Source organism: Phacochoerus africanus, chromosome 3, assembly GCF_016906955.1.
Source record: "Phacochoerus africanus isolate WHEZ1 chromosome 3, ROS_Pafr_v1, whole genome shotgun sequence".
NCBI classification, from domain to species: domain Eukaryota; kingdom Metazoa; phylum Chordata; class Mammalia; order Artiodactyla; family Suidae; genus Phacochoerus; species Phacochoerus africanus.
Window position 1 is genome coordinate 194,052,879 of NC_062546.1, and position 12,146 is coordinate 194,065,024.

Sequence of the window (12,146 nt, forward strand, 5' to 3'; positions counted from 1 at the left end):
TGGACTTCAACTGTCCGAATGGTAATAAATACAAGGGGAATAAGAAAAATAGTGATTCCAGAGTCCTCACTGTGGTGCAGTGGAAACGAATCTGACTCGTATCCGTGAGGATGTGGGTGAACCCTGGCCTCATTCAGTGGGTTAAGGATCTGGCATTGCTGTGAGTCATGGTGTAGGTCAGACGTGGCCTGGATCCCATGTTGCTGAGGCTGTGGTGTATGCTGGCAGCTGTAGCTCCTATTCGACCCCTAGCCTAGGAACTTCCATGTGCTGCAGAGGTGGCCCTTAAAAGACAAAAAAAAAAAAAAAAGGCAAAAAAAAAGAAAAAAATACCAATTCCAAGAAATATCAGCTTAATAATCTACAAAAAAATAATAGGCTTATACACCCATGGAATCAGAAGCTTTGGTAAATCATGAAAGAGCAAGTAAGCATTCAACACTGAGTTCCTAAGACTTGGCTCCTAGTTTGGAGGTGGGGGAATTGTGCAAATGAAGACTGGGAGAGGTGTTAATAACAGCTGCCACTGACTGAGGGCCTGTCATGGTTCCAGTGCTTCAAACAGACTATCTCCTCTTCTTCTAATGACTCTGCAAGGTGGTTTTTTGTCATCCCTCATTTTATTTGGTAAAGAAAATAAAACCTGAAAGTGCCTCCTTTAAAATGGAATGTCTCCATTTTGTAATAGAAATTACATCTCAGAATGTATTACACCATATGCTCTCGAATAAAAAAATACAGCCTATGAATAAAAGTAATGTTAGAGTTTTTTTCTGGTCGTCCCAATCACAACTTTAAACCATATCGTATTCCAAGGCATTTGTCTTTCTGCGTTGTCAAAGCCAGGACCAAAAATATTATTATATTATAAAATTTCACAATTAACCATGTAACCGACGGTATATGTACATATTCCAAAAGGGAAAATCTTAAATAAATCTTCTCCCAACCTTTTAAAAAGTTTTCAGCTATAAAACTAGAGGTCATTTGATTGTCTGAAATCCAAATAACCATCAAATGTATTTAAAATTCCTTCTTTTTTTTCTTCTCCCTAGAATACTTACCACTGGGTTTTGATGAACAATGATGTATTTTTAAAATGGAATATTAGTGTCTTTTATTAGAATACAATGCATTATCTCAAAAGACTGTAAAAAGGGAGAGATTGTGAATACATACATATGTAATTCTGATACATATGTATTATTTACTGTCCACACCAATACTGAGAAATGAATGAAAGGCAATTTGCCAGAGTAGCAAAGAGCATTTTAAAGTTTTGTTTTAAATATTGCTTCTGCTGTAATGCTTTTATTTGTTTGACAACATTCGAGGTTTCAACAGTAGCTTGTTGGAATTTTATTTAGAGATTCTGCTGTAGCTGTAAATAACTTTGCCCAGAAAAGAGGCTCACTTTAGTTTCCATATTTCACTAGACATTCTGGCACAAAAACATTCCAAATTACCTTTCTGACCCTTTCGGCCATCAGGTCCCCTCTGGCCCGGGCAGCCTGGTGCTCCTGGTGGCCCCCTCTCTCCTGGTGGACCAGGAAGTCCCAGTCCTGGAGGCCCCCTAGGTCCTGCTCTGCCCGGGGAGCCTGGTGGTCCAGGAGGCCCTTTGTCACCTGGGGCTGCATCTTCATGATCCCCCTGAGAATGTTTGCATCAAGACTCAATTATCAATCTTTAAAAGGCCACAAATTCAAAGCAATCATCATCACTGCAGGCTTCAGAAATGTCTGCAGGAAGCTGCCATTACTTAATAGCAAATATAATTATTTTTTCTTTCTAGGGCTGTATCCATGGCATATGGAAGTTCCTGGGTTAGGGGTCAAATCAGAGCTACAGCCAATGGCCTACACCACAGCCATGGCAATGCCAGATCCCAGCCACATCTGTGACCTACACTGTGGCTTGCTGCAACGATGGATCCTTAGCCCACTGAATGAGGCCAGGGATCGAACCCACATCCTCACGGATACAACTTGGGCTCTTAACCTACTGAACCACAACAGGAACTCCAGCAAATGTAATTTAAAATGATCAACTTAGGGGTTATCTTGTGACACAGTGGTTTAGGAATGCAGCATTGTCATTGCAGTGGCTTGGATCACTGCTATGGCCCAGGTTTGATTCCTGGCCTTGGAACTTCTGTATGCCAAGAGCATGGTGGAGGGGGGGGGGAGATTAACTTAGATTCTTCTTAAAATTTTACATACATAACTTACAGATATCTATATGCTCTTGAGGTATGTGTGCTACGCCTCAAATGCATAAAGTTATGTGTGTTATGTCTTAAACACAGAATAAGAAAATTTATCTAGAACCACTTTGCAATAGCAAAGACAATAAAATATAGAAATGCATGAATTAAGGGAGGTAATGGGCTTACAATTTGAATAAATGCTTATGCATTAGAAGTGGTTTCCCTGCATTCTTACGCGAAGGTACAGGGATGGTCTTTCTCACCCTTCACCTCTGTGGGCCAAGGGCCGACAAATCCTTTCTCCTCCTACAATGAATCTGACCTTTGGTTAATAATCTAGTTCTGTTCTTCCGGAATCTGCATAAAAATTGGATGTCAACTACATTACTAGACAACATTGCTTTGGGTGAAAATGAGCCCTGGCTGCAAAATTTGCATATGGCCTGGAAGAACTACAAAGACTCAAGTGGAGCCTTTGTTGGGGCTTCAGTGAGTGGTGGCTTATGTAGCTGGCAAGCTCCTGGTGGGGCTCCTGCAAGCTGTGTGGCGGAGATAACAGCTCCCGTGGGGAGTGAGGCTTTCAGGTCAGGACACATGTGAATCTCATAGCTTTCCTCCCAACTGAATGAACAGCTGCAAAGGCTCTTGGCTATGAGGCATACCTGACACTGCCCTGATGTCAAGTTGAGGGTCATGTCTTCCACCTTTCTGAGTGGCCCGGTCCCAAACATGGTCTATGATCATCTTATGAGTCTGGCTTGTTTCAGTGAATCTAGAAAGATCCCCCAACGTGGCTTTTACAGAAATCCCTCTCCCAATTTGGTCTATAAAAACACTTGAATTTTACACAGTCTGGTTGGTCATGATGACAATGGCCACTCAGGGACTTTGGTTTCTAAATACAGTAGCTCCCCCCTTATCCATGGTTTCACTTTTCCAAGGTTTCAGTTCCTCACGGTCCAAAAATATTACATGGAAAATTCCCGACATAAACAATGTGCACGTTTTAAATTGTGCTCCATTCGGAGACGGGATTAAGATGACGGAATAGAAGGACTGGAGCGCAACTTCTCTCCTAAAAACAACAAAATTCACATCTAAAGACGGAGCAATCTGCACCCAAATGGACCGGAAACCTTAAAAAAGATATCCCCCTCCAGAAGAAAAAGAGGAGGCCACATCAAGAGGTAGGAGGGGCGATTTCGTGATATAAACAACCCCGTACCTCCCGGGTGGGAAGCTCCACAGACTGGAAATGAACTGGTTCACAGAGACTCACCTACGGGAGTGAGAGTTCTGAGCCCCACATCAAACTCTCATGTGTGGGGATCTGGCACGGGGAGAAAGAGCCCCTGAAGCATCTGGCATTGAAGGCCAGTGGGGTTTGTGCACAGGAGCTCCACGGGACTGGGGGACACGGAGACCCCATTCTTAAAAGGTGCACACAGACGTTCACGTGCACTGGGTCCCAGGGCAAAGCAAAGTCTCCATAGGAATCTGGGTCAAACCTGACTGCGGTTCTTGGAGGACCTCCTGGGAAAACAGGGGTGCACGTGGCTTGTTGTGAGGGAAGGACATTGAAGGCAAAGCCCTCGGGAATATTCAGCAACTGCCTTTCTCAGAAGGGGGCCATTTTGGCAAAATCTGGCCCCACCTGTCAGTCAGCTGCTGAGAAGTCCCAGGATAAACAACAACCCAGGTGGGAATCACAGCCCCGCCCCTCAGTAAATGCGGGGAGCCGAGAAAATGCAGGGACTCAAAAAAAAAAGGACCTTGCCTGATGGCAGAAAAACCTGAAGGCAGGTTCTTAACCAAGAAAGGGAGCCCACCCGAATGGTACAAGCCGAAGGTGGGCCTCTGGTCAGGATGAAAGCCTGCCTGCCTGCACGGTACAAGCCGAGGGCAGGCCTCAGGTACACAGCTCTCACTTTGGTGTTGATGGGGAAGAATTAAGGCTTTCCTGGGAAAGCAATTTCCATGTTTGCACTGAAGAACATGGATTGTTTCTCGGGTGACCTAGTCTTTCCTGTTGTTTTATTTATTATTCAGTTTTTCTCAGTCTTTCCTGATTATTTCCTTATTATTCTTATTTCCCATTCTTATTGTCCTGCGGTGATGTGTGACTTAACAAAATTACAACAATAGTATGATAAAAACTTCATCCTGAAGGACTTTTCCCCTATTTAAATCCAACTTAGTTAAAACATAGTGTTTATCTATTAACTAATTATATAGTAACTTTAGAGTTAGGATTTTAATGAGGTCCATAGAAGTTAGCCATATCTTATCCAAAAAACCTAGCTGTGAGTTTTGTCTTTGATTTTAAAAGCTTTTTAGTGATAGCTAGTTTAATTAAGTTGGTTTATATTTACTCACCCTGTCTCCCTGCCATAACGCTTTGAAGATAAACACCAGTCTACAAAGTACTCACTAAGTTTAGTTAAGACAGAGATCTTAAACAGGATGCATAGCTGCTATACCATGTAATAGTTAACCAATGTACTTTGAACACTGTAATGTAACCTGTAGTGAAAAACTGTCTATATAATCAACCACTGTTGCCAATAAAGTTTGAGTAGTCCAGCGCCCTGAAAGAAGGGACAAAGAGGCTGTCTCCATAATTGTACATTCGCCGACGCCGTGTCCCTCTCTGATTGGAAAAAGCTTACACTCCCTGGCTGCCAGAGTGGCCTCCGGCAAGTAAACAGGCTCCCTAAAGACCCCTCACGCACACAGCTGCCTCTAAAGTCATCCAGAGACTAAGCCCCACCCACCAGAGGGATTAGAATTGGCTCCACCCACCAGTGGGCAGGCATCAGCCCCTCCCATCAGGAAGCCTACAGCAAGCCCCCATACAGACTTCAGCCACAGGGGGGCAGACATCAGAAGTAAGAGAGGCTACAACTCTAGCATCTGTAAAAATGTCACCGCACCAAAAACCTATAAAAATGAAAAGACAGAGAACTATAACTCAGATGAGGGAGAAAGGAAAACCCCAGAAAATCAGCTAAGCCATGAGGAGATTCTCAGCCTCCAGGAAAAAGACTCTGGACGGTTGATGCTGAAGATGATGCAAGACATTGGAAATAAATTGTGCTCCATTCGAAGCAGCATGATAAAGCCATCCTGCTCCGTCTCACTCAAGATGTGACTCACCCCTTTGTCCAGCATATCTGTCCCTTGGTCACTTAGTAGCATCCTGGTTATCAGGTCAACTGTTGTGGTACCACAGTGCTTGTGTTCAAGTCACCCTTGTTTTACTTACTAATGGCCCCAAGGTGCAAGGATGGCGATGCTGGCCATGTGCCTGTGCTAGAGAAGTGCTCCTTTCCATGAAAAGGTGAGAGTTCCTGACTTGATAAGAAAAGGAAAAAAATCATATGCTGAGGTTGCTAAGATCAGCGGTCTAGAAGGAGAAAGAAATGCGTTCGAGTTTTGCTGTTGCTCCTCAAACTGCAGAAGTCATGGCACCGTGCTTTTTAAGTGCTCAGTTAAGACGGAAAAGGCATTAAGTGTATGTGTGCAATAAGATATTTCAAGATCACAATTGTGTAACTTTTATTATAGTATATTATGTTCTATTTCATTATCAGTTATTGTTGTTAATCTCTTACTGTGCCTAATTGAGAAATTAAACTTTATCATGAGTATGTGTGTATATAGAGGAAAAAACAAGGTACTATGGGCTTGGTACTACCCACGGTTTTGGGTGTCTCCTGAGGGTCTTGAAACATATCCCATGGATAAGGGGAGACTGGTGTAGTTTCTTAAGTGGAAGGGTGAATTAATCAGGGATTATTAAATCTAAATAGAGAAGATTATTTACCCACTTGATATGCACTGAAAGACGAGAAAGCTACAAGTATCATCTAACCCGATTTCCAAATTTCTGTCTCTTATTCACAGGTATTTTTAACAGCAGGGGTTCCTATAAAATTAGAGCATGGTCACTCCTTTTCACAACACTCTCAATGGCAGGCAGCACTCACTGGTAGAAACAGCATGTACTTTGGAACAAGGCAGACTGGGGTTTTCCCTGCTGTGTAGCCTACTTGATAGACAGTTGACCTTGAGTCATGTATCCTAAGCCTCCATTTCTTTACTGTAAAATCTCAAAGGTAGTTGCTCTTCAGAGGATAACTCTTAGGAGTAAAACATCTATCTCAGTTTTTGTGATATTGTAAACACTCACAACTACGTCATGTGCCAAGATTATTTTAAGTTCCTAAGAACTGGATTATGTCTCATAGTCTTTTCCTAAGAACTTCATTAGAAACACATGGTCTCCAGCCAAAACATGTTTGAAACATGGAGAAATATCATTTTTCACTGGGCTCTTCCATCAGCCCATATGTCCAGGCAGCGGACTGACACCAGCTCATCCTTTCTTGTTTGCCGCTTCCCCTCCAGTGCTTCTTTATCAGGGAACAGAACTAAAGGGAATTATCAGGACCTGTGTGCTATTCTGCACCCTACGGAGTCAACTCAAGACTCAAAATCCCGGGGGGCTTTGTAGATACAAGAGCTCTAGGAGGAAATAAACACCACGAGAATGACACAAAAACGAGGGGCAGAAAGTCTTGCTATGATGAACTGCCACTCAGGATTTCAGACTATCTGCAATATGCCATATCTTTCATAACAACTGTCTTTCTGTGGCAGTGAATCAAAGGTGACTCTGATTGACAGCACGCTGACACTTCACTGAGTTTAGCTTTTTAAGTTGAAAAGGGGGAAACAGATGCTTTGTGACCATGTAAGAAAGAGAAACTCGATAGCAGGAGAAGAATTATACATACCGGGGGTCCTGGGTCCCCCTTTTCTCCAGCATATCCATCTCGACCATGCTGTCCCTGCTGCCCTGGAAATCCTGGGGGCCCATCAGGGCCTCTTTCTCCTTTGTGCCCTGGGAACAAAGGCCAAAAGATTCAAGTCCTTCTCAGCAGTGGGTTAAGCAGAAGGAAACAAAGGACTAAAAATAAAGGCAATGACCTTGAGTCTGTGTGGGCTGGTAGGGATTCCCCTGAGTGTCCTAGTTGACTAAAGTCACACAAAGACAATCATGCAGGTAGTTCCTATTGAGGCACGGTGAAAACGAATCTGACTAGTATCCATGAGGATGCGGGTTCAGTCCCTGGCCTCCCTCAGTGGATTGGGGATCTGGCATTGCCATGAGCTGAGGTGTGGGTCAAAACGTGCCTCAGATCCTGCATTGCTGTGACTGTGGTGTAGGCCAGCAGCTGTATCTCTGATTCAGCCCCTAGCTGGGAACTTCCATATGCCATGGGTGTGGCCTTAAAAAGCCAAAAAATAAAAATAAAAAAATAAAGAATCACGCAAAAGTCAGAGGGGAGATTGACAATTGCCAAACCCACTGAGTCTCTTATTTGGGAACTGTTCCTTTCCCCATTCAGACAAGGAGGTTGTGTGTGGAGGTGACAGTCACAACAGCATCTTCCTCGGCTTGTATGATGCCAAATACGGTAATTCATGCTCTGGCCACAGTGAATGGGGGAATGGTCCTTGGTTGGGCACATGCCCCAACCTAATCCACTCCTTCCTGGACTTATTTTCCTAACTTGGGTGGAAAGTGGAGTTCTCTTTTATCTCTAGTCGTAAGTGCTTGGAGCTGCCTGGAGGCATGAACCCACAGTCCAGAGAAAGCCAGATGGGGAGAAAATGCATATGGTGCAACAAAAGATGCAAGATGCAGGGAGACTCACTTATCCTGGTGAAAACCATATATTTAACCTTTCAGATTTTGTTTAGGTAAGTCAATAAATTCCTTTTCTAAAGACACTACTTCAAGCTGAGTTTTTGTCACATACAACCAAAATATTCATGACTCATACAGGATACTGTAATGCCGTGCATAAACACTAGGCAAGTTAAAGGAGATCCTTGTTTCAAAAACCAACTCACAACAATGAGGATTTGACTATGTGACTAGAGTGTTTATATTTTCAAACAAAGAACAGAAGATTTAGGCTCAACATTCACATGACTCTGAAGGGCAGGGAATATTCTTTTAAGCAGCCTCAGCAATCCCAGATCTTATCAGGAATTGATCTGTAGTCAGGAAATTAATGCAAGAGAAAGGCTGATGTGTCGTTCGTAAAATAGCGATGAGCTAAGTCATTGTTTATGCTCACCTTTAACTCTTGATACAACCATGTCACCTTTTTCTCCTTTGCTGCCAGGTGGTCCTGAGGCACCAGGTTTTCCCTCGGTGAAAAATAAGAGGAACAAATCAGTTTAACTGTAACAGGTCAAAAGTTAGCTGTACACATCTCATCTCTCTCTTCTTTCCTTTTAAATCGTCTGTTCCAGATTCTAGTTTGGCACTGCTGGTGTCATTTTCTTCCCTGCCTTCCAAGGCAAATTCCAAAATTGAGACTCTTAAATTCCGTATAAAAGCTGGTGGAATCTGAATAAGCTCTGTGCCTGAGTCAATAGAAATGTATCACGGTCAGGGTCTTGGCTTTGGTGATGTACTCCTGTTATGTATAATATCACTGCGGAAGCTGGAGGAAGGCAGACGGGAACTCTCTGTATGATGCTGCAGTTTCTTGTGAGTCATAAAATAAAAATGTATCTCAAAATAATTTATAATTTGGAAAAAATGAACTACCTTGGGTGTTGTAATGTAGAATTGGGAGGAAAGGAGGGGGAAGTTGACCTCAAGGGCTGTCACTAGGGCTGAAGGTAGAGCTTTAAGGATGAGCATGTGATGAAATACACGGTGAGAATGAAAAATGCTGGCGTTCCCGTCGTGGCGCAGTGGTTAATGAATCTGACTAGGAACCATGAGGTTGTGGGTTCAATCCCTGGCCTTGCTCAGTGGGTGAAGGATCCAGCATTGCCATGAGCTGTGATGTGGGTTGCAGATGTGGCTCGAATCTGGTGTTGCTGTGGCTCTGGCATAGGCCAGTGGCTACAGCTCAGATTAGACCCCTAGCCTGGGAACCTCCATATGCTGTGGGTGCAGCCCTAGAAAAGACAAAAAGACCAAAAAAAAAAAAAGTTGGTGAGCAAGACATGGCAAAATAAGAACCCTTTCTGTAATCAATATGTTTCCTCTGTATGGCAAGTAAACAACTAATTTTGGCCAATGGGCTCATCATCTTTTGACCTCAGCACTGCTTTGGGTTTGGACTATTTGGGTCGCAGTTTCATAAGTGTTACATTTTATTAAATATTAAGCCATATCCAAAAACCTGTAATCCTACTTTTGGTATAGTAGAGTGACCAAGCATTACAGTACATACAGGTAGAGAAGCACTGTACATAGCTTATTTATCTGGTGATAACTAAGAAACAGACAAGAATTTGGAAAGAGGTAAAAATGACTGGGCAGATCATTTGCTTTGCTTACACAGATGCCACTTTGTCTTATTTTCATACGGTCTCACAACTTGTGCAAACAAGCGTACTTGTCCTTTTAACTGGCCTCTATTAGTTTATAAGCTTTATAAAGTGGAGAAGCGATACCAAAAAAGAGAAACACAATGGCAGCATCAAACAGTAAGAGCGAAGAAAAAGCCTAAGATGATCAACAAGGACCTCCTGTGCAGCACAGGGAACTCTACTAATTAGTCTGTAATAACCCATATGGAAAAGAATCTGAAAAAGAATGGATATATGCATATGTATTACTGAATCACTTTGCTGTACAGCTAAAACACAACATTGTAAATCAACTATACTCCAATGTAGAATAATAAAAATCAAATTTTAAAAAAAGGCTTAAAGTGTACACAAGAGGTATAAAAACTACAGTGGACAAAATGCTTGGAAACCATTTCACAGTGAGGAAATATAGCTTCATACACAACTCAATGCTCCCAAGAACATCATTCTGCTATTATCTTCCGGGGTGTAGTATCTGTGAGGCAACAGAAAGTTGGGTGGAATGAATTTCTTGGTTGAAACAGCCAACTAGGTAAGTAAAGAGCTTTAGAAATTATGCAGTGGGAATATAGGTTGAGTGTTGTCTCAATTCTTATTTTCACTGCATATGCTAAGTCATCAGAGACAAGGGGACAGAGCCTAGGTGTATGGCATACCGTATCCAATCCAAGAGATGGTAATGACAACGTCTTTCTAATGTATCAACTATCAAGACAGAAAGCTATTTACATAGCGTGTGAAAGAAAGAAAACGCCAGTGGTATGCTTCAATGAACAAGACCATGGTACCCTGAAAAATGCATTCATCCTGGGAGTCTGAACAGTTTATGAGCCAGCACACTGGAGACTTAGGATGACTACAAATGGCTCTCAGGCTCTGCAGATGTGGAATTTCAAGTGTTAGAGTCAGACTGTAGACTGAGTTGAGCTGCTAAGCAAAAAAGCTCTACCAGCACTGTCTTTGGATTTGGCCACAGAGATTTACTGAGGGTCTACATATTGCCATGCATTTTTCGAAGCACTGAGGACACAGCAGTTTACAAGACCTTCTTGCCTTCGTGCCCTTAGATTCTAGTGAAAGACATGTGGGACCTAAGAAATTCTTGGGGCAAAGATTCCCAGCTGCCTTTGGATAGAGACCTAGTCTAAGACTTGAGAGCACTAACACAGCAACAAAATCTCAGCAGCAACAAAGAAGTCCTCTCTGCCAGGCATGGACAGTTTTATACATAGTCTATCTCAGGGACTTCAAGTGTAGATGCCCATGGTAGGGGGGCAGGATGCCCTTCCAAGGGAGCAGGTGGGTGGGAACACCTCTAACTGTCTCCTTGAACCAGAAAGATGGATCCTGGGAAAAGTTACTCACTGTTAGCCCTGGAGATCCTTTGGCACCAGAAGGACCCGGGTAACCTTTTTCTCCAGGCCACCCAGGGAGCCCCAAGTCTCCTTTACTACCTTGCCTTCCAGGAAGTCCTGAAGGGCCTGGTGGGCCCATGGGACCGGGCTGGCAGGCACAGAACCCCAAACTTCCTAGACAGAAGATAACAGGCAGCTTTATCATATTTCCTGAAGAAATCCCAACAAAATCTTTACCACACAAAACAAATAGTGCAAATAAGAACAAAGGGTCTGATGTGCACAATTCTTACCCCGGATAACTGATAACATGTGACTTGGGGGCATGATGTGGGGGTGGCTGGGCATGGTCCACGTGGGTGGACGTATCATTTCTAGATAAATGGGCTGTTTTAGGTCTTGGTAAACTCATCATGAAGAAATCTAGGGGGGAAGTTGATGTCCAATTCTATTGAAGAAACTTTAAAAATAAGAAAGTTTCTTAATTGAGAAAAAAAATTTTTTTTTTGGTCTTTTTTGTTGTTGTTGCTATTTCTTGGGCTGCACCCGCGGCATATGGAGGTTCCCAGGCCAGGGGTCGAATCGGAGCTGTAGCCACCGGCCTACGCCAGAGCCACAGCAACGTGGGATCCGAGCCGCATCTGCAACCTACACCACAGCTCACGGCAACACCGGATCCTTAACCCACTGAGCAAGGGCAGGGACTGAACCCGCAACCTCATGGTTCCTAGTCGGATTCATTAACCACTGCGCCACGACGGGAACTCCGAGAAAAATTTTTTTTCTGGCAGCACCCAAAGTTACAGAGCCAAGGATGGAATCTGAGCCTCAGCTGTGACCTACGCACAGCTGCAGTAACACACGATCCTTAACCCACTGCACCACAGCAGGAACTCTATAATGTTTCTTATTTTTAAAAGTTTAGAAGTCTCTTATTTGGTTCCCACTTAAAAAAAAAACAAAAAAAAAACCCCTCTTATTTTGGTTCCTGCTGAAAAAAACAACAACAAAAAATTGGTTGGAACATAAACTCTGAATATTTAAAGGATCCAAATAATAGGTGAAGAGGGACCGTTGGCTGCATTGCATATATTACAGCTGATAATCCAAAACAACATATTTGCTAATCATCAGGACTTTGAATCTAAAAAACATCTTCAGCATAATCAAACTCC

At 43.0% G+C, this 12,146-nt stretch overlaps 1 protein-coding gene across 3 annotated transcripts in view; it reads right to left on the reverse strand.

Moving 5' to 3' along the window:
* COL4A4 (collagen type IV alpha 4 chain) overlaps positions 1–12,146 on the reverse strand; it is a 139,802-nt gene that overhangs the window by 54,530 nt on the left and 73,126 nt on the right. For all 3 annotated transcript variants that reach the window (XM_047773662.1, XM_047773663.1, XM_047773661.1), the window contains exons 22-25: positions 10,982–11,145; positions 8,359–8,431; positions 7,006–7,112; positions 1,467–1,650 (exon numbers count right to left, since the gene is read on the reverse strand). In XM_047773662.1, coding sequence (XP_047629618.1) covers positions 1,467–1,650; positions 7,006–7,112; positions 8,359–8,431; positions 10,982–11,145 — 528 coding nt within the window. The remainder of the gene's footprint in view (positions 1–1,466; positions 1,651–7,005; positions 7,113–8,358; positions 8,432–10,981; positions 11,146–12,146) is intronic.